General features: G+C 34.0%; 1 protein-coding gene across 16 annotated transcripts in view; it reads left to right on the forward strand.

Annotated features, from left to right (window-relative positions):
- Window positions 1-23,276, forward strand: part of ANKRD28 (ankyrin repeat domain 28) — a 151,818-nt gene that overhangs the window by 43,823 nt on the left and 84,719 nt on the right. For 5 of the 16 annotated variants that reach the window (XM_039837068.1, XM_039837071.1, XM_039837077.1 and 2 more), the window contains one exon: window positions 17,546-17,629. In XM_039837068.1, coding sequence (XP_039693002.1) covers window positions 17,616-17,629 — 14 coding nt within the window. In that variant the 5' untranslated portion in view covers window positions 17,546-17,615. Of the gene's footprint in view, window positions 1-14,670; window positions 16,414-17,545; window positions 17,630-21,231; window positions 21,276-23,276 lie in introns of those variants that run through there. The other 11 variants (XM_039837074.1, XM_039837072.1, XM_039837064.1 and 8 more) reach the window with 10 other exon arrangements.

Genomic DNA, 23,276 nt, shown 5'->3' on the forward strand with positions numbered 1-23,276 from the left:
GTCCTTTCCTCCCCACTCTTTGGCATCAATTGTAATAACTTCTCTTTCTTGTTTTTTATGTTTTTTGTTTTTATACGTCCAATTGTAATAACTTCTCTATTTCCACATATTTACTAATTTCTGATTTTATTTATTTCAGTTATCTTTTAGTCTAGCTAAAGGCTTGTCCAAGAACCTTTGTCTTTTGAAAAGACCCAACTCTTCGTTGTTGTTGTTGTTGTTTTTAATTTTTTTTTCCTCTTGTTTTTCTGTTCTGTATTGTGCTTATTTCTGCTCTAATCTGTATTATTTCCTTCCTTTTGCTAGCTTTGGGCTTAGTTTGTTCTTTTTCTAGTTCCATTAGGAAAAAAGTTAGGTTATTTGAGATCGTCCTTTTTTAATGTAGGTGTTATTACTATAAATTTTCCTCTTGGTACTGCTTTTGATATATAAATTTTAGTATGCTGTGTTTTCATTGTAATCTCAAGATATTTTCTAATTTCCCTTTTGATTTCTTCTTTGATCCATTGTTCAAGGGTATGTTATTTAATTTCCACATATTTACTAATTTTCTAGTATTCTTTCTGCTATGAATTACTAGTTTCATTCCATTGTGGTTAGAAAAGACATTTGGTATAAATTCAGTCTTCTGAAATTTATTCACATTTGTTTCGTGACCTAAGATACCATCTGTTCTGGAGAATGTTCTGTGTGTGCTTGAGAAAAATGTATATTCTGCTGCTGTTTGGTGGAATGTTTTGTAAATACCTGTTAAGTTCATTTAATGTATAGTGTTGTGCAAGCTCACTGTTTCATTGTTGACTTTCTGTCCAGGTGCTCTATTTTTTATTGAAAGTGGGATATTGAAATCAGCTACTGTTATCGTATTGCTATCTGTTTCTCCCTTCAATTCTGTCAGTGTTTGCTTTATATATTTAGGTGCTCTGATATTGGCTATATATATATAAAACTGTAATATCTTCCTGATGAATTGGACCTTTTGTCATATAATGTCCTTTTTTTTTCTGTCGTGATAGTTTCTGACTCAAAATCTGTTTTATCTGATGTAAGTTTAGTCATCCCTGCTCTCTTTGCACTACTATTTGTATGGAATATCTGTTTACATCTCTTCACTTTCAGCCTATGTGTGTCTTTAAATCTAAAGTGAGTTTCTTATAGACAGAATATAGTTGGATTTTGTTTTTATACGTTCAGCCTTTGTCTTTTGAGTGCTTAGTTTAATCCATTCATATTTTAAATAATTGTTGAAGGAAAGGAGTTACTATTGACACTTTCCTTCCTGTCCTGTAGTTCTTTTGTCCCTCCTCTGTCTTGCTATCTTTCTTTTTCTTTCACTGATTTTTGCGTTGATAAGCTTTTTATTCCTTTTTCTTTTGTGTTTCTTTTATTGGTATTTTGTTTACATAACAATGGGGCTTACATAAAAGCACCTTATTATAGCAGTCTATTTTAAGCTGACAGCTTTAATCTCATACAAAACCTACACTTCATTATTGATGTCACAATTTACAGTTTTAAAATTGTGTATCCATTAACATTTTTTTATAGTTACTTTAAATCTGTCTTTTCATTTTTATATAAGAATTCAAAATTATTTACACATTACACTACAGTATGGAACTATTCTGTATTTGTATATTTACCTCTACCACCAAGTTTTATATTTTCTTATGTTTTCCTGTTGCTATTTAGTACCCTTTCATTCCAATTTGAAGAATTGCCTTTAGCATTTCCTATAAAGTTGGTCTAGTGGTGACAAACTCAGCTTTTGTCTGGGAAAGTTACCGCCTTCATTTTTGAAGGACAGTTTTGCCACATGCATTACTCTTGATTTACAGTTCGTTTTTGTCTTTCAGCACTTTGAATATATCATCCCACTCCCTTTTGGCCTGCAAAGTTTCTGCCGAGCTATCCCCTTGCACACGACAAGTCACTTTTCTCTTGCTGGTTCAAACTTCTTGGTCTTTTTTCCTTTATTTATTTATTTATTTTTTGGTATATGCTATATCATATCCTGCCTTAAAAAAAAAAATTTATTTAAATTAGTTTCAAATAGCTTTTTTTCTTTTGACAATTTGATTTTAATGTGTCTTGGTGTGAATTTCTTCGGTTCATCTTTTTGGGAGTCTGTTGCAGCAGTCCCCAACCTTTTTGGCACCAGGGACCAGTATACTCCTATGGGAATCTAATGCCCGATGATCTGAAGTGGAGCTGAGGCAGTGATGCTAGCGCTAGGGAGTGACCACAAATAGAGATGAAGCTTCACTCGCTCACCTGCTGCTCACCTCCTGCTGTGTGGCCCGATTCCTAACAGGCCATAGACCATTACTGGTTCATGGCCCAGTGGTTGGGGACCCCTGGTCTGTTGGACTTCCTGGATCTGAATGTCCATTGCCTTCTCTAAACTTGGGAAATTTGGAGCCATTATATCTTTGAATAAGCTTTCTGGACTTAATGCTGCAACTCCCGTAATGTATATATTGATCTACTTGAGGGTAACCCATAAGTCCCTTAAGTTTTCTTCATGATTTTGGGGTTTTTTTCTTTTTGTTCCTCTTACTCCAAAGATTTGAAATCTTTGCATTTATTGGTTCATTCTTTTACATGATGAACTCTGATGTTAAATCCCTTTAAAGAAATTTTCAGTGCAATTATTGTATTCTTCAGCTCAGGATTTCTGTTGGGTTCTTTTATAAATTTTCTATCTGTTGAAATTTTTACTTGGTTCATGTATTGTTCTGATCTCAATGAGCATTTTGCTATTTTAAGTTCTCTATCAGATCATTCATATATATCTTTTATTTGGATCTGTTACTGGAGCTTTATCTCGTTCTTTTGTTTGGATCATATTTCCCAATTTCTTCATTATCCTTAACTCTTTGTGTTGGTATATGTGCATTAGTAAAAACAGCTACCTCATTCAGTCTTCACGGACTGGCCTAATATAAAGGAAGACCCTGACCAGTTAGCCTGGCTGTAGATGCTGGGTCCCTCTCAAACCTTTGCATTGGCCCTAACCACCATCTTTGTTCTTAGCAGTCCCAGCCATCTACAGTATGTTGGATCTCATCAGCAATCTGATACAGTGGAGACAGAAGCCAGTTTCTCTGACAGCCTCTAGAAAAGTTATAATGTTGGACACATGGTCCAGCTATTTACCTCCCTGGAGATCTGGGGGTTTGTTGCTGCTTGTTTTGTGCTGAGCTGGGAAGTGGGAGGATTCTTTGCTAGTCCACACTACTGTCTTTGTTCTCAGTGGCCTGCAAGCATCTAGAGTATGTCAGGCCTCATCAGTGCTCTGCGACAGGTGAAACAGAAGCCAGTCCCTTGAGCAGCACCCAGAAAAACTGAACCATTGGATGTGTGGTCCAGCTCTTTTCTTCCCCAGGAAAAAACTGGGATCTGCTTGCTCTTCATTAAGTTGGGGGGTGGGGAGGGAGTGCTATAGTGAATGCCTGCATGGTAGACCAAAATGCCTTCTTTGTTCCAGCAGCCACCAGGCTTCTAGAGGATGTTGAACCCCATTAGCACTCTTGGGACGGGCAAGACAGAAGCCAGTTTCTCGTGTATAACCCCCACCCAAATTACAATGTTAGACATATGGTTCAGTCCTCTACTTGCCTTCCCAAAGAGTTGTTGTGGGGTGGGGTGCAGGGGGGGTTCTTGCCAACTGTATGACATTGTGCCAGAGGTAGGGATTATAGCAAGAGGGTGTGTCAAATTTTACTGCAGCCTTCAGTGTGGCTGGTTTTGTACACTTCAGGGGTGTAGAAGTCCCTTAGCTAGTTTGTGGATTTCTCACAAAAATAGGTCTGTGTATTGTTGATGGATCAGTTTGTCTATGGGTTTCCTATTCTATCTTGCTGACATCACTCCTTATATCTTTCCTTTTTGAAAATAAAGTTCTTTAGCCTTCAACATATTTATCTTGATCTTTACCTTTTTTCCTGTAACGCTTTTCGGGCTGAATATTACCCAATTTATTTTTTCCTCACAGTCATACTTACTAAAAAACCTAATTTTTGGTCACTACGTCCACTTTTGGTACCTTCATTTTGTGAATCAGTCTACTCTACTCAGAAAAAGGGACATAAACTTAAAACGTGTTAGAACTGAAAACACCTATAAAAATCATTTAATCAGTTTTATTTTCTTCAATAGTAAAATCAAGAGACCTAAATAAATGAAGTCATGTGCTGACAGATAGGTAGCCACCTTTGCTAACTTTAACTTATGAAATCCGTATGGACCCTAATGTATGTAAAGGAGCCTCTGAATAATGAAGAAAATGGCACATGTAAAGTTCATATACTATGTTTCATAGGAAAATATGTTGTTGCCTTCCAGCCAGGGTTAGTATTGTGATAAAATTAGAGAGGTGTATGTGTGTTTTGAGGGATGAGATAAAGGGGGAAAAAAAGATAGTGAACCATTCAAGTTATGACAGAAATATTTAGAAAAAGTCAACTAAGGCTGTTAGCTTCTAATGTAATTTAACTTTAGAACAGTCTAACAGTGTGTATTTATATTATTGACTCTGAGCTACTATGAAAATCTAAACTGTTTTTTTGTAAGACAGTAATGTAGATAGCATATTTTAGGTTTCTGTCTAGAACAGTTAAACTGGTAAAAAGTATGTTCCTATAGATCTAAGCCAATATCGTGCAGTATAATAGTTACTAGTCAAATGTGGCTAGCTAATGTAACTGAAGAAGTGAATTCTGAATTATTTAATTTAAGTAAAAAATATTTGGCATAGTTATTGGAAAATTTTTAAGTATATTTGAAACAACTTGAGCACCTATATGTATGTCCTCAAAACTCTTTATATTGATTACATGCCGAAATAAAAATATTTTGGATATATAGTTGACTCTTGAACAACACAGGTTTAAACTCTCTGGGTCTCCTTATTTATGTGTGATTTTTTTTTTTTCAATAAATATATAGTCGGCCCTCTGTAGCCCCGGGTTTCACATTCTTGGATTTAACCACCATAAATCATAAACAGTATTTTCGATCCGCAGTTAGGAATTCATGGATGAATTCAGAGATCCGACTGTATGCATTGTTCTGCGCCATTTTATAAAAGGGACTTCAGCATCTAAGGATTTTGGTATCTGTGAGGGGTCCTAGAACAGCCCCCTGCAGATTCCAAAGAACAACTGAAGTTTTTGGGAAGTCAGACTTAAGCTCAGATTTTCGACCGTGCACATGATTGGGGGAGGAAGTGGTTGAAACCCCTAACCCTACATTATTCAAGGATCAACAGTTTTATTACATAAAGCATTGTTATAATTCATTTTACCTTTTTAAAATGTTTTACCATTTTAAAGTATGTTTACTAGAAATTTTAAAATTACATACGTGGCTCACTTTATACTTCTGTTAGATGGCAGTTGTCTACACTTTGGGTAGCTATTACATTTGGGTACTATTATTTTTGTATTATAAATTGTTCTAGTGTTTCAACCATTTTGTCCATAATATCATTAAAAGTAAATTTTGATGTTTTTTTAGTTAGCAGACCATCAGTTTCTTTGAAAAACCACCCTTCCAATAAATTAAAGGAGAAAAAAGTAGCAATAATGAAGTTTATGGATAGCTTTATAAAAGCCATTTTTTTAGAGGAGGAATGTTAGAAAGTATCTTTATATATTAGTAATAATAAATTTAATTTTTATACACCAATGATGAACTTTCAGAAAGAGAAATTAAGAAAACAATCCCATTTACAATTGTGTCGAAAACATAAAATACCTGGGAATCAAATTAACCATGAAGATAGAAGACCTGTTTTCAGAAAATTATAAATCATTAAAAAAAGAAATTGAAGAAGATACAAATAAATGGAAGCATATACTGCGTTCATGGGTAGGAAGAATCAACATCGTTAAAATGGCCATACTACCCAAAGCAATCTATAAATTCAGTGCAATCCCTATCAAAATACCAATGACATTTTTCAGAGAGCTAGAACAAATAATCCTAAAATTTATATGGAGCCATATAAAAACTCCAAGTAGCCATAGCAGTCTTGAGAAAAAAGAACAAAGTTGGAAGTATCACACTACCTGATAGCAAACTATACTACAAGGCTACAGTAATGAAAACAGCATGGTACTGGCATAAAAACAGATACATTGATCAATGAAACAGAATAGAGAGCCCAGAAATAAATCCACGCCTATACACTCACTTAATATATGACAAAGGAGATAAGAATATACAGTGGGGTAAAGACAGTCTCTTCAATAAATGGTGTTGGGAAAATTGGACAGATACATGCAAAAAAAAAAAATCTGAACCATCTTCCGGCACCATATACAAGAACAGACATAAAATGGATTAAAGACATAAATGTAAGACCTGAAACCATAAAATGTCTAGAAGAAAACGTAGGCAGTAAACTCTGATGTTACTAACAGGAATTTCTTTTCTGATATATCTCCTCGGGCAAGGGAAACAAAAGAAAAAATAAACAAATGGGACTACATCAAACTAAAAAGTTATTATACAGCAAAGGAAACCATCAACAAAACAAAATGACAGCTGACTTTGGGAGAAGATATTCGCTAATGATACATTTGATAAGGGATTAATATCCAAAATATATAAAGAACTTATACAACTCAACAACAAAAAAACAAACAATCTAATTAAAAACTGGGCAGAAGACCTGAACAGGTTCTTCTCCAAAGAGGAAATACAGATGGCTAATAGACATGAAAAGATGCTCAAGGTCACTAACCATTAGAGAAATGCAAATTAAAACCACAATGAGATATCACCTCACACCTGTCAGAATGGCTATCATCAATAAATCAAAAAACAAGTGTTGGCGAGAAAGCCAAGAAAAAGGAACCCTCATACATTGATGGGATTGCAAATTGGTACAGCCACTATGGAAATGGAGGTTTCTCAAAAAATTAAAAATGGGGACATGGTTCCATAGTGTAGGTGTTAGCATATCTGCTTTACACGCAGAAGGTCCTGGGTTCACGCCCCAGTGGAGCCATGGTCCCTGGTCTGTGGCTATGCCACCCTGAACAAGCCTGATGTCTGATCTTGGAAACTTAGCAGGGTCGGGCCTGGTTAATACTTAGATGGGAGACCACCTAGGAAGACCAGGTGCTGTAGGCATAAATAATAATAATAAATAATAATTAAAAATGGATATACCTTTTGACCCAGCAATTGTACCTCTGGGTATTTATTCAGAGAAAACCAAAACAATAATTCATAAAGATCTATGCACCCCAATATTCATGGCAGCACAATTTACAATAGCCAAGATATAGAAGCAGCCTAAATGCCCATCAACAGACGATTGGATAAAGAAATTATGGTTTATATATACAGTGGAATATCACTCAGCCTTTAAAAAAATGAAATCCTACCATTTGCAACGACATGGATGGACATAGAGGTTCTTATGCTGAGTGATATAAGTCAGAGAAAGATAAATACCATATGATTTCACTTATATGCAGAATCTAAGGAACAGAAACAAACTAATCAAAAACAGACTCACAAATATAGTGGATAATTTGGTGACGGACAGAGGGAGGGGTTTAGGGAGCTGGGAGAATGAGGTGAAGGGTTAAAGAAGTACAAATTAGTAGTTGATAGTTGGTCACGGGCATGGGGAGCACAGCAGAGGTAATGTAGTTAGCATTAATATGATGGCTAGGTGGAGGGCCCGGGGAGGGAGGGAGCAATTGGGGGGATGGTTTTATGAACTATATAAATGTCTAACCAATGTACTGTATACATGAAACTAATTTAAATACAAAAATTTTTAAAAAGACAAAAAATAATAATAATAAATTTATATGCTGCATTCTTACCAATGACTGAACTAGTGGCAAGAATAGTCCAGTTGTCTCTTAAACAACATGGATTTGAGCTATGCGAGTCCACTTATTTGAAGATTTTTTTCCTAATTAGTACAGTTAGTCTTTGCTATCTGTGGGTTTCATATTTGTGGATTCAACCAACTGTGGTTTGAAAACTGTATTTTGGCATTTCCAACCACAGATCAGAAATACTGTTTACAAGGGTTTCCTTTTCTTCGTATCCTTGTCAGCACTTCTCATATCTATCATTTTTTTGATTCTAGCCATCCTAACAGGTATGAAGTGAAATCTCATAGTGGTTTGACTTTGCATTTTTCTAATTAGTAGTAATGTTGAGCACCTTTTCATATACTTATTGGCCACTTGTATGTCTTTTTTAGAAAAAAAAAATCTATTTAGGTCCTTTGACCCTTTTTAAAATTAGGTTAGAATTGACCCTTGAACAACGTGAAGGTTAGAGACACTGGCCTCAATGCAGTCCAAACTCTTCTTATAACTTGAGTCCCCCAAAACTTAATTAGGGGGTCCCTCGGCATCCGTAGGGGGTTGGTTTCAGGACCCCCTGCAGATACCCAAATCCTGGGATGCTCAAGTTCCTTATGTAAAATGGCATAGAACAGTGCATACAGTCAGCCCTTCACATCTGTGGATTCTTAACCACAGACCGAAACTACTGTTTAGGATCTGTGGTTGATTGAATCCACAGATGCAAACCCCTGGGATATGGAATGCCAACTGTATACGTACTGAAAAATCTCTGCATATAAGTAGACCCATGCCATTCAAACTCATGTTATCAAGGGTCAGTTGTATTTGTTTTTTTGCTATTGAGTTATATGAGTTCCTTATATATTTTGGGTATTAACTCCTGATCACATATATGGGTTGTAGATATTTTCTCCCATTTTATGGGTTGTCTTTATTTTGTTGATGGTGTTGTTTGTTGTATAGCTTTTTAGTTTTCTGTAGTCCCATTTGTTTATTTGTTTATATATGTTGCCTGTGACCTTTTTATGTCATTCAAAAAATCATTAGTTGCATAAGGTCTTTGAAGATGGAGATGATATATGGCATTTTGTAATCTCTTGGCATGGTATGTATAGTAGAATGGAAATATTAAATACATGTTGATTCAGTTGCTGTTATAATTTTGGTGAACATTTTAAAAATAGAGTATTCTTGCCAAAAGGTTTTTAGATTATTTCAGTTTACTAGAGTTTGAGGAAGATTGAACCAAAATATCATCCTTTCGATACTTTTACACTCACTTAGAATTAGGCAACTTTAGGATTGTTAACACTTGGATTTCAAATCATAAGATTAGATGCTAAGATCTTGATTTTGGATTAAAATTTTAATGGATTTAGCGCTTGAATGGACCTTATACATGATATAATAAATCATTTTTCTCATTTTATAAATTTGGAAACCAAAGAAGGCCCAAATTGCTTAAACTCTAGTAGCACTAGTTGCTTAAGTCAGAAACCTGGAAATTGTGATCACCACCTTCTCCCTCATCCCTACATCCAGTTTATTAAGCATATCCTATAAATCCAGTTTCTAAAATGTATCTCAGTCTCTCCATTTATGTGCCCAGCATCCTAGATAAAATCGACCACTCTTGGATTACTGCAGTAATTTCCTAACTAGCCTTTGGGCTTCTGTTTTTCTATTCCTTCAATCCATTCTCCATACTGAAGCCCATATAATCTTTTAAAGAAAAGCATGATGACTGTCTTGCTTAAAAATCTTTAATGACTTTTCAATCACTCAGTTAAAAATACAAACTTTATAACTTGGCTTAAAAGGCTCTGTGTAATCTGAGTTTACCTATTTCTCCAACTACATTTGTCATCGTCCCTTATAATTGTTTGCTCCAGCCACATAGACCTTCCTTAATTCCTTCCCCTTCAATTTTTTTTTAACTTCTACAATTTATCACAGTTTGCAGTTATAGTTATTCATGTGTAAACTACATTAGAACAAGGATTGACTATTCACAATTTTTGTTTCCTCAGCCTAGCGGAAAGCCTGGTACATAGTAAATGATGAATAAATGGATGAGTCATTGACTGACTAGATATTACTGAGCTTCCACTTCCCATATATAAACTCAATAATAGAACTCACCAATGGTGATTGAGAATTTAGTGAGAATTTTTGTGGTAAATGTTTGTTTCCTTTTCTCTCTACTGATTTTCCTTTGCTTACCCGGGATAATATAGCAGATTATTCTTTGAGCTGTTTTCTGATCAGTTGTTATTTCTATTACAATTGTTGCAACTAGTGTTTGTAATTCATTTTATTTATTGAAAACTTAAGTAGCCATATTGTACTAAATTATGGATAGTATAAGAATGGGGCTAGAAGGATATATGCCCACTAAATAATGATTTCTAAAAGAGTTAAGATTATCTCTTAGAGTTAGGTTCAGCTCCAAGTAAAAGAGACTCAAAATCACAATGATCAAACAAAGTAGAACTATTTTTCTACACTGTAAAAGTCAGGAAGTAGGCAGTCCAGGGCTTTTATGGCAGTTCTGTCTCACAAAATCCTCAGGGACCTGGATCCTCTTTAGCCTACTGTTCAAGGAAGCAGGATGGATATGCCATTTGTCCTTTTAAGTTTTCTGGAAGCCACATAACACCTCTGCTTAAAATGCTGGTCAGAACTTTGTCATATGGCTCCTAGCTACAAGGGAGGATGAGAAAGAATAGTCTTTGTTCTGTGAGGCTCTGTACTTACCTAAAAACTGAATGTTCTAGTTGAGTGGAAGATGTGAAGAATGGATGCCAAATATCGGTCTTTGCAAAAAACACATCAGTTTAATAATATTTAATACTAATATGTGTTAACAATATGCTTTATATAATAATAATAATAATAATAATGTAAGGGTTAATTTATTTATTACCATTGTAACCACTTGGGTCAAACCACTTGAGATCTTCAGATAATATTGGTTGTCAACTATTTTGGAAATATGATTGGGTAAGTATTTTTTTAAATGGCCTAGTTTATACGTTCATGCAGAGAATTAAATATGATCTGCTAAGGATTTTGAATTCATTATTTTTTAAATATACAGTTGACCTTTGAACAAGCAGAGTTGGGGCACCAACCTCATCCTCTCCTCCTGTACAGTTGAAATCTGCATATAACTTTTGACTCCCCCAAAACTAATAGCCTTCTGTTGACCTTACAAAGCCTTACTAATAACATAAACAGTTAATTAACACATATTTGTATGTGATATGTATTATATAGCGTGTTGTTACAATAAAGTAAGCTAGAGGAAAGATTAAGAAAATTATGAGAGAGAAAATACATTTACAGTATTTATTGAAAGAAAAAAAAAAAAAAACGTGTGCCTACACAGTTCAAACCCATCTCGTTCAACGGTCAGCAGTGTGATATTTTTGCAATGTCTCTACTAATTCACAAGAAAATCTGACCTTTTAAATCTGTTCATAAGACTTTTTCTAAAGTACATGAACAGATGAGAATATTGTTTAGGATTCTTGAACTATGAGAAATTATTCTGAAACATGATTTAAACTCACTTACTTACTATCTTTCACCACAAGCTTTTTATTTTTTTAATACTCAGAGACCAGCTTAGAACAGAGTAGTCACTTAATACATCCTGAGTGAAATATTTTATTCTGTGATTATCATTATGGGTTCACAGATTTGTAAGAGGTAAATTGAGCTTTGGATTGGGTCTCTATGCAGAAAGAAAAATCATTTGTATAAAAAAAAAAGTTCTGATGAAACAAAATTAAGAACCTAAAAATATTCTTTCAGGATGTTAACTTTTTATCAGTAAAATGAAGGTTTAAATGAGCTTTACCATTACATGATTCTGTGAAGAGTTAGGAGTAAGCTTTTGATAGGATACATTTTAGCATAAAGAATAGAATTATGAAGTCAGAGTTGAAATTGTTGGCTTACTAAAACACTCTAATTTGGCCTAAAAGTAAGTGCCTCAAGAAAAAAACCACATTCCTTTGCCATTGTTTAACCGAAAAACAACAAAAAACAGTGTTGAACTTAACTACACAGTCTTTGTCAGTAATTTTTTTATAAGTACTTTCTCTTTTTCAGATTTCTTAAATATTATTTACCTGCCTCTTTTCCTTTAAGATATAAGTTCCTTGAGGTTAGGGGCCTAATTTAATAGAAGATATAAAACAGTGCTATATAGTGCTGTTAACTAATAAAAAAATATTGAAATATTTATCTCAGGATTTTTTATCTATCTTTACTAATGTAGTAGTAGATCATGGGCCAGTACTTTTTACCTTTCTCTTTCCCTAGACTGTAAAGTACATTGAATCTGGAAGAATGGAAAAAACCTGTAGTTACTTCTTGCCTAAGTTTACTGCTCCCTCCCCCGCAATAACAGGTAGTAAACTCTTGTCTGGTTACTGTAATGTTAGACTAGTTTCTAGCAGTCTCTCGAGAGGGCTGGGAAGGGTGGAGATTTCTCCAGCCCCAGTTTGAATCACCTCACTAGTTGAGGGAGGTTGTCACTAGACCTTTATTTGCTCACTGGTTTCATTAAGGATATCATTCAACTACCCTAAATATCCATAATAATAAAATCTTATTTCATATTTAAACTTCACTATGAATAGCACTATAAAGTAGATTGTGTTAATGTTCTTTAATAGATGTTGAATGATTACCAGAGAGGTTAACTAACCTGTGGGAAACTAGATTACAATACATGCAGTTTAGCTGCAAAACCTGTTTTCTATCACTATGTTATTACAGTATTTCTCCTAGATAAAAATCTCAGGAGATTATTATTATTACTTTATAAGTGTGAGGAAATTTAGGCTCAGGGAATTTAAGTAGCTTGCCCATGGACACAGCTAATAAATAATGAAATCAGAATTTGAACTCCAGGTAGGCTGACTCCTGAGCCCTTAGTTTAGCTGTCATATCATTGTTTTATATCCTGTCGCCTTCACCTACGAGAGGTATAAAATTCATTTTGTTGCACCTTAATGCCTCTTGTGTTTTCTGATAAAAGTGTGTGTGTGTGTACACATATATTAATCCCCTATTGTGTTTTATAATTTTGCCACTCTATTCCAGAATCTTATGACATAATAGAATTTGTTGCAGTGAAATTATTTACAGGTAGAAGAACATGGAAGGAAACAATATGAATATAACACAGTCCCTGCCTTCAAGGAGCTTGTTTTCTGGTTGGGAAAGACCTAAGTATGGAATTTGACCTAGAACAAGAAACTGGACGTACCTGCTTATGTCTAAGTATTTATATACTGGATACTTTGGAACAAGTTAAAATTGTTCATATAAAGAGGAATTTCGGGATTTTGGGGGGCGGTGGGGGGGAGGACCCAGAAGGTAGAGTATAGTTTATTGTTCCTATAGTGGTATCGTTTTCAGGTATTTCAGATATTAAGGTAATATTTTTGATTTAGCCATGTGGAGATAGTTAACATCATTTTTGTATGTAAAATACTTCCATGTCTTTAATTTGGCCTTAAAACATTTTTTTATATTTTAAAATACAACTATGTAAATTGTTAGCATATTTTAGTATCTTGGTAAGTTATATTAAGGTTACAAGTTTTTTCATAGATTGATATTTAATGGTTTTTGTTCTTAAATTCTGGCATTCTTGTGTTAATCTATATCATGCTGGGGTTTTTTCCTCCTTATGTTTTTATAAGTAAACTGGCTTTGATGTGTGAGGAGGTCAAATTAGCCCTGAAATACTCATCTAAAAAAACTCGTTTAAGAATATCGTCGCAATAAATCGTATATTCCTTCATTTCTCAAACTCTTCACAGTCGTTATAGGTTATCTGTCTTTTAAGATCACTTTTACAGTCTAGTATTATAGTTTGTAAAGCTCTTGAGAATGTATGTGTACATACCCTCAATAGAAGCAGAATAGATTAGAAAGAGCATGTGTTTAAAATTAGGCACAACTTTACTCATTTGCATGAATTTGGATAAAATACTTAATTTCTGAGTCTTGTTTTTTCCTCTATAATATGGGAATGTAGTAAGGTTACTGTGAGTATTAAATGAGAAAGTACATGTAGCACATCATAAGTGTTCACAAAAAACTTAGGTTTATTAATAAAAATGCTTGTTGATAGAAGAACAAAAATTGAAGGGGAGCCATGGTATTTTCTTTGTTATTTTTCTATTGGAAAATATCTCCATCGTTGAGTAAACATAGAAAGGGAGGAAGCCAACTATAAATTGGTAGTTTTTGATATTTATAGTTTTGGGAATGTTAATTTTATAGGGGAGGAAGATTCTTTGCTTTCTTAGTGTTACCCTATGCCTTTTTGATGTATAGTACCAGGAACTTTAAACATTTGTTTTATGTAGCTATTTAACAGATTTTAAGACTTTATTCTATTTCTGAGTGTCAAGGTAGAATAATTTCTTCAGTGAAAATTCAAGTGACTCATAGAATTTTAGAGTTAGAATTTCTACACTATGAAATTTTTTTCCTTTAAAAATATGATTTGATTAAATTCAACAACTTAGAACTCGTTAATAAATCTTAAATTTATTTTGTTTAAACTTCTTTGCATCCTTGAAGGTAACATACATCTGGTAGATTTTAAAATGATCTTGGTAAAAAATAAGAATAAAACCTTAGGTTCATGGTTTTTATATTACCATAAAATATTTCTCCTTCATTTCTAATTCTCTTATCTGGGTTCAGCTGTCATTATATGGTTAAACATTTGCTATACTCTAACATACGAAAGCAGTTAAGCTGTTTAGAATTGTTTACTTGCTCAAACCAGTGTTAGTCAGCAGAGGCAGTACCCCAGATTCCCTTGTGGCTTTTAGTGGAAAATGTTAAAAGCGCACTCATTTTTCAGTTATAGAATTTTTCATTTTGTTCTGGATTAGTCACAGAACTGGCATGAACCTTCTAATTGTGAAGGCTGTCCAAATGCACTATTTTTTCTCCTGCTAGAGGAAGTCACATCCCGAGCAGTAGCTCAGCTCTCTGGTAAGTGTAACATGTGAGCATTACTAGGCATTTCATCCTGCGGTTCTGCAGTCTTTGCTATTCAGACTGTTGCTCAGTTGGAATGTTTCTGTGGGGCCGATCCTGAGGTTCTGTAGATATTTTTTTAAGGACCTACTCATTTGGAGGCGTCAGTGGCGTTTTGCAAGATCATCTGAGGAACAAGAAAGCATCTGAAATCTACTGAAAAGGATAACTGTAGCGGCTTTCACAGTGGAAGGAAACTGTATTGACACAGATGATTGAATAAAGTAGTTGACTCAAAGAAGATGCAGAGTCTGCTGTTTTTTCATCTGAATGAAGACTGTTTAATGGAAGCTGTATTCGTGTGGAGATCAAAGGAAACACTGGAATGATAAACTACTGGATTTTTTTTTTTTTTCTCTTTCTAAATGAAAAGCCCGAAGCAGTAATTCGAGCTCAAATGCCTTCTAATTCCTTCGCGGCCTGCCTGTTCTATTAGGATTCCCTGCTAACACCATTTCTGCCTGGTGCCTGTGCCCTTTTGCTGGAGCAGCCACAGACAACTATCTGATGGAGAAAGAATGAACGCTCTGCCTTGCTTATACTACCGATGGGAATAAAGCTATCTGTGTTTCTTCTATTATGTGGAATATCTAGATTAATTAAGCTGTATTCTAATACCAAGAGTCCTATTGTCTCTTGTGTTCTGACTCATTACATGTAAATGTACTGCAGCTTTGCTATTAATGCAGTGTTGTTGTTTTTTTCTTTCCCGAACACAGAAAGAATTGTCAACCTCTGAGCTGCATTTTAAGAATTTGTGCTGAGCTCTAGATTTGCTTTTTTTTTTTCTTTCTGGATAGTATCTGCATTAAACTAGTAAAGCTGAAGAAATGAAGACGAATTAGAAGTGGATTTTACTTGTTATTTTCAATTATAAGCAAGCCAGCTACTGGTAACTCTATGACCTTGTAGGCAAGAGTGAGTATAGCTGTAATTATCTCTGTCGCAGCAGTTGTGTCTCATTTCATTCTGCCTGGTGTGACGGTATCACCCAAAACAATGTTCTTTTTATGCAAGTAAATTTCTGTGAGACAGCAATATGACTATTTTGGTAGGGGAAAAATATTTTTGAATTAGCTTGTACTGGACTCAGTTTTAGTTATTGACATGTTGATGTGAAATTTCTTTTAAGTATTGCAGTAACCCAACGGAAAGTAACAGAATTTAGTTGTTTTTAGGAAGTTGTGAGTTATGTATTCATAACTTTAAACTTCAGTTTTTCCGGAGGTACTTATTAACTTTAAAAAACCAGCTACGCTATTCAAAGAATGATTCTAAGTGTTGTACAGAAGAGGAGGAAAAACTACTTGTGTTCTTCCAACTGTGACTTTTATCACATAGCTTGGAATTTAGTATTTTAAAAGAGCGAATGAGTCGAGTGTGTATTGTTGTTTTGGAGGAGGTAGAAGATGAGTCTCCTGCATTCATTTCTAAATCACCACAGGAAAATAAATGCCTACATTCTCCACCTCCTGGAAATGTATTGGTAAGATATGAGAGTTTATATGTTTACTGTATTCTACTGAACTAATAGGGTAAATTTTATTCCTTAAGAAGAAACATAAGTTAGTTTCCAGTAGTTACATTAAAAACCCAATTTAAAGCAATATATGTGTATAAATATGATGCAACATTACTTGTGTGTAAAACACACGTTTCTGATTTTTACTTTTTCAGATGTTTAGGTAACGTTTCAGACTTTAGTTGCTATCTCTTAATCTCTTAAGACTTTTTTTAAAATTTGAGAATAATGGTTATGGCAACCACGTTTCTGTTTTCATTTTGTGGTTTTAAAAATTGATGTAACAAGAATGAGGAACTCTGTGTTTTAGGAAAGGTTGACTACTGCCAGCAACACCGGGGCACAGACTTTTCTGCAATGAATTTTATGTATTTACATGCAAGACTTTTATAGGAAAAATCATCAGACTTTATTCTTAACCTTATTTTTAATGCTCTTGTCAATTGGCTTCTTGTTTGACTAGTATAATGTGATACCTTATCAGAGAGTCACTGTGTCGTTGATTAAGAAGTTGTTATATTTAGACATGCACGTGTTTTTCTCTTCATATTATTCAGGTATACAGTATTTTTTGGTCTTTGAATTGTAGTGATTTTCATCAATTGCCAGCTTTTCTTTCTTTGGGTTTATATCTTTATACATGTTTGCTAACCCATGCAAGTTATTTTAATGTCCCAAACAGAACTTTTCAAAGAAGCCTTCTTTCATGGGCCTTAGTGATGCCTGGGAACTGTTTGACAAGTTGTGTCCCATAAGTAGATGTTGAGATGTCACACTTGTATTTAGCAGAAACTTTCTTTTTACCACATATATAAACATACGGCATGCACTCATAAAAAATAAAATCTGATTATGTTTATTATACCACCTAGTGTTTGTCATACGGAATTAATTTTTTTATTAGACCTTTTTTCCCCAAGAAAGAATCCTGTATTTTCATATGATTTGACTTCACAACACTTTTGGTTAATATCAAAATCCAAATGGTTATTCTTGCTATAGGGAAGAAAATTTTTAGATTTAAAACTTACGTAGAAATATCTTTAAAATATCCATGTGCTGTAATTAATGTTTTTATTACTCTCTTATATTTTAGCCATCACTGGTGCAAGCTATATTTAATGGAGATCCTGATGAAGTTCGAGCACTAATATTTAAGAAAGAAGATGTTAACTTTCAGGTAACAGAATTCACTGATACCAGTCTTTAAGCCTACTTTTAAAATCTCTTTCCTAGAGTTATGATTTTTGTTAAAAAGACATAACACAATTTCTAACGGTTGTTTTAAAGGAAGGGACTTGAGGCAAAAAAAGAAGTGACTGGACAAATATTCAAGAGAACTAGGAGCCAGTGAGGATCCTTTGTTTCTCTGGCTTTTTACTGTGAAACTTTTCACAGAAAAGTTGAAAAAAATACTCTGAATACCCATATACTCTCCACTTAGAGCCAGCATTGTTAACATTTTGCAACAGTTGCTTTCTCATATTTACACAGATTTTACATATTTTTTTCTTTTCATTCTGCTGAATCCCATTTGAAAGTAAATTGCAGACATTTTGCTACTTCACTGTTAATTACTTGTGTCCATTTAAGATGAGCATTCTTTTTTATGAACTCAAAAGACATTTCTATTAAGTTTATAATATATCTAATTTCATTATGAGATCAGATTTGCTTTCCTTTAATAATCCCGGTAAGTGTCATACACAAAGACTCATCTGAATCAGTAAAGAAAGACATATTGTTTGAAAAGATGTAGTGGATTAAACATTTAGGGTTGACATGAGGTACAATTTTGGAAAGAGTGGGTATATAGATAATTTCCTCTCTGTACGTTTTCCAGTAGCCAGTAGTTTCTTTAGTTACTAAATTGAGGCTGAGAGTAATATAATTTACTATAACATGATCAAATTTATTAATGTATATATTTTTATTGGAAACACATGTTTTCAGTACATATTTAATAGTTTAGTCCTCTGAATTATGGAGGGTGGGGAGAGGTCATGATTCATAGTCACTATAGCAACACTAAAACAGATGACCTAGAAATGATTGGTAATTCTAAGAAAGCCTTACCCTTAAGCTCATCACGAACTCTCATCTTTCCTCCATTCTTTCATATAATATTACTGTGACCACATAATGTTAAGTAGATATAAAAAAGTTTTTAGTTTTTAAAGTTGGATTATTCAAATAGATGTGAATCTTTAGCTAAAATGGTTTGTTGTGACATTGGGTAGTGATCAAAATGCTATCATTACTTTTTTTTGGTACTCTTAAACCTTTTTAAGTGAGTTGCCTTTAAGTTTATATTTGTGCACCTAATTCAGGATTTACTTTTTAGTTTAAATGAAGCCTGGTCACTTTACCTAGTTAGGATGTCTGGAGAGTCTCCTTTTCTTAGGACAGAAAATAGTTATAGGTGTAGACTTATAAAAAAAGGAAAAGAGCTTTCTGTTTAACTCTAGTTCTTTTTTTTTTTTTTTTTTAATAGTAGTAACAAATCTTGATGAGAAAGTTTGAACTGTACTCCTACTTACCATGGTTAATTTCTCTGTTGTTACAAGGTCTTGTCATAGCTAACACTGCTTTTCTGTTATGTTAATCAACTTATCCTAAGTTTTAAAAAACTTATTCAGAATCATTTTTGAGCATCAGTTTATTCTGCTGTGATGTCCTTGGTAGCTATTATGTATGTGTAACTAGTGTATGACCTCTCCACATAACTTTTATGAATTTTAGCCTCTGCTTGCAGAGTCCTTTCTTTACTCACTTTTAACCACTATTTTAAAATATCTCCTAGCTTGTCCTTTCCTCCAAAACTTGGTGTAAAACCAAAAGCTAGGTCAGTGCTGTACTTCAGACCAGGAGGCCCTTCTTGAGGGTGACTCTTCCATTGCCTTCAGTGATTCATGGGTTTTTGACAAATTTTTTTTATGGTTGCTTTTAGGTTTTTTCTCTTGTCACTCAGTAGTTGAGAGTAATATTTGTTAAGTCTTTGGCCATTCTAATTTAAGATGGTAAATTTTTTTCTTTTTTCTTTTTGTCCTCTGTGATAAAGAATCATGTGAGGTTTTAAGAGGTATAAGAGTATGTATGTGTGTGATAAAACTTATAGTGTTTTGTCATTTAAAATCTATTGACTCTTGATAGGTAATAAAATATTTTTAAGCTTTATGTCATTGTGACAGTTGTGATATTTTCGAAAATAAATTTGTTTAAATATGTATTTCGGAATAACATCTGACTTTTTTTTAACTTACATTTTTAATAAATTTTTAGAGCGGGTTAAGTGTTCAGATTTGTTTTTATACTGTTAAATAAACACTGTTACTATTTTAGATTAGTTTCTTCAGTCATATCCTGAAGTTTTGAATACCATGGACCACTAAATAGCATCCATCTTAGTAACACACCTAATTGATTTTTAACAGAACCGTAAAATATTATGCCTTCATATTATTTGGTCTGAGAAGGAAACCTATTGTAGAAGCTAGGTAAGGTGATTTCACTAGGAAATACTGGAGTTTTATATTTGGAGGCTTTCGGCCACAAATGATAGACTACCTGGCTAAATACTGGTTTCTTGCTTATATAATAATTTCATCCAGAGCAAGCTGATTTAGGGGTTGGTTAAGACAGTAATGTCAGAGCTCTGGGTGAACTTCTCTGTGAGACTCTTGGCTTCCTGCTCACGATAAAGAGATGGCTGTTGCATCCTGTACTGGTAACAAACCAAAGAAAGTGGAAAGTGGACTCTCCCTTCACATTTCCTTTCTTTTTTTAATCAAGCAAAAGCATCTTTTCCAGAATCCCCACAAAACTTCTTCTGAGGTTCTCTTGGCTACAAGCGTACTCTAAACCAATCCACCAGCAAAGGTAGAATGAGAATTAGCTTTTTACTTAGATCAGTCATTGTTCATTGTCTAGCTCAAACTCTGGGATGAGAATAGAGGCTTATGATCAATTATTATACTCCATATCTGGAGAAAATCAGCATTTTCATAGGAAAGAATAGAGGGGAAATAGTTGTTTGGATAGGCCACCTAACAGAAGATTTTTGATAACATGTAAACATTTTAAATAGCAAATTTTTGGAAAAATAAAAGTCACTCGTATGTGGAAGAAGCACTGTAAATCAAGCACGTGAAAGTCAAAAAAAAATTTTAAGGTAGAGTGGTGTATATAGTAAAAAGAACAATTGAAATATAACTTGAAAGACCTAAGTACTTTTATCTTCTTAGCCTTATCAGCTATACTGCTTGAGCACATCCATTTAACTTCTTCAAGACTCAGTTTTCTTTTGTTGTAAAATGTGTGGGGTTACATTAATGGCTTTCAGGGTGTTGTCTCACCCCAAATTTAGGATGCTCTCAAAAAGTCCAGGTGAGCTTGAATGACCTCCTGCTTTTGCCCAGAAGGTTTCATTTGTATTTCTAGATTTATGTGACCGAAATAATAATAGTAATAATAGTGATGATGATGATGACAATAATATGCCTTTCCCTAGGATTTATTAGAACTTAATGCTACGTTGTGGAGCCCAAATAATTTAAAGTGAAATATTAATAACATTTCAGAGTAAAGATCTGACTTTATAAGAAAATTATTTTCTACAAGTAGAAATTATTTTTCTCTATCTACAATGATAGAAATTGGTGTTAATTAATTGTTAATTTTATTTTAGAGACAGTGATATGCTTGAACCTTTTTATGTTACTTGATTTATCTCACAAAAGAATCTTGTAAACTTGGTAAGTTAACGTTTCCATTCTACCATAGGTGACAAAACTGAAATTCAGAAAGGTTCAGTGTCTCCAGGACCAGTAAGTATAGCAGAACAGGAATTTGAACTCATGTCACACTTGATGATAACTTGGGAAATAAAAAAGTAAACTAGAGAGAAGGAAATATTTTTTCTTTTGCTAATTAGTGCCATAAAGCAGTGGTTCTCACACCTTTTGGCACCAGGGACCTATGCTCCCATGAAATCTAATGCCTGATGATTTGAGGTAGAGCTGAGGCGGTGATGCTAGCACTGGGGAGTGGCTACAAATACAGATGAAATTTCATTCGCTCGCCTACCTGCCATAAAGCAATAATGATTTAAAAATAGATTTTTCCTTCTAAAAGTTATGTCCATGTTCTGTGGATGTCTACCTTTTAAACTATAGTACAAATGTGACTCTAATTTTCATGATGCCAAGTGCTGTTAGCATTGCAAATGAGTAAACACAAGCCTGCCTTAGTGCCATATATTATGGCTGGATAAAAATGTTATTCAAAATAGTATCAAACTGGAGGTAATTATAATCCAGCCAATGCTGTTTTTAGTTTTTAAAACAGAAAGACTTAGATTGAGTGATCCTTTTTTAGCTCAAAAGAGTTGACTTAAGAGCCAGTAAGTAGATCCTGCCTGTATTATATAACTTAATATTTTTTAAAATGCTGCCTTGTATATTTTACTTACTGGCTTCTGAATTTAGATGTACTTCGTTCAAAATATTTTGAGATTGGCTTTGCTAATGTAGTCTTCCAAATTATTAACATTTTAAGCTTTCAAAAATACTGGAATCATTGAAACAATGTTGATTTTATTTTTTCAGATGAAGTGCTCGGCAAATAGATACATGCACATGTATATACATGTATATCACACAAGCAGATTATTTTCATTATTGTCATATTTTAATATTAATAATATTAATTTTATTGTAATAATATCGTGGGCAGTTAACACAAAGTACTAAACCCTAAATTTACACAGGTTGTGTGAATTCCACCCACCCCCACCCTTCCCAGTGTTCTCTAGTCTTTTCTGGAACTTAGCAAGAAGTACTCTGATCTTTAACAAATCTTTCTCACGACTACATGTTGCTTCTGCTGGCTTGCAGTATAACGTTCCTTGCTCAACTCTTAAAACTTCTTCAGTTATCTGAGATGATGTGTACTGCCTTTCCTAAAATCGTATGTATGTATATGGTCTTCTGAGCTACCAACAGAAATTGGTATTGGAGCCCACAACCCTGCAGCCCCATCTCAAGTGTACCCACTCAGCTACTGCTAGCATAACATGAAGTTGAAAGGACCAGTGAAGAAGAGAGAACCAATTCAGCTTCCACTCAGAAGAGAATTCTCTGATAGTTTTTCCATGTCTAGAAACTGCAGCTCTCTTCTATTCTTGCTAATGCTTCTAGATTCTAGCCTCAGATTTTTTAAATTTTCTTCACCAATGTTCACATTTCTCCCAAGGTCCATAAATGAGTTCTGGGTATTATGGTGGTCCTAAAACAGAGAACATACTGTCTGATGAAACCAACTAGGTTTTTGTTTTTGTTTTTGTTTTTGTTTTTAATTAAATTTATTGGGGGTAACATTGGCTAATAACATAAATTTCAGGTGTACAATTTTATAATACAACATCCATATACTCTATATTGTGTACTCCTCATTGAAGTCTAATCTCCTTATGTCACCTTGTATTTGACCCCCTTTACCTTCTCCCCCTCAGCCCCTTTCCCCTCTGGTAACCATCATTCTGTTGGTCCATATCTATGAATTTGGAACCAGCTGTTTTTGCAGCTAGAAACTGATGGTGACTTATTTTTGTATTACATTCATCTTGTTGCTTATTTAGCATTACGTGTTCTGCATCTTTTTTTCATCCCCAATATATTTTGGGAATCAGTTCATATTAGTATATAGAGAGCTTATTCATTCTTTTGTATGGTCATATAGTTTTACATTATGTGTTTATAACGATTTAACCATTCCCTTAAAGGGTATTTGGATTATTTTTAATCTTGCTAATTGACAATAAATGGGAT

This window comes from Pteropus medius, unplaced genomic scaffold (assembly GCF_902729225.1).
Source record: "Pteropus medius unplaced genomic scaffold, Ma_sr-lr_union100, whole genome shotgun sequence".
NCBI lineage: Eukaryota > Metazoa > Chordata > Mammalia > Chiroptera > Pteropodidae > Pteropus > Pteropus medius.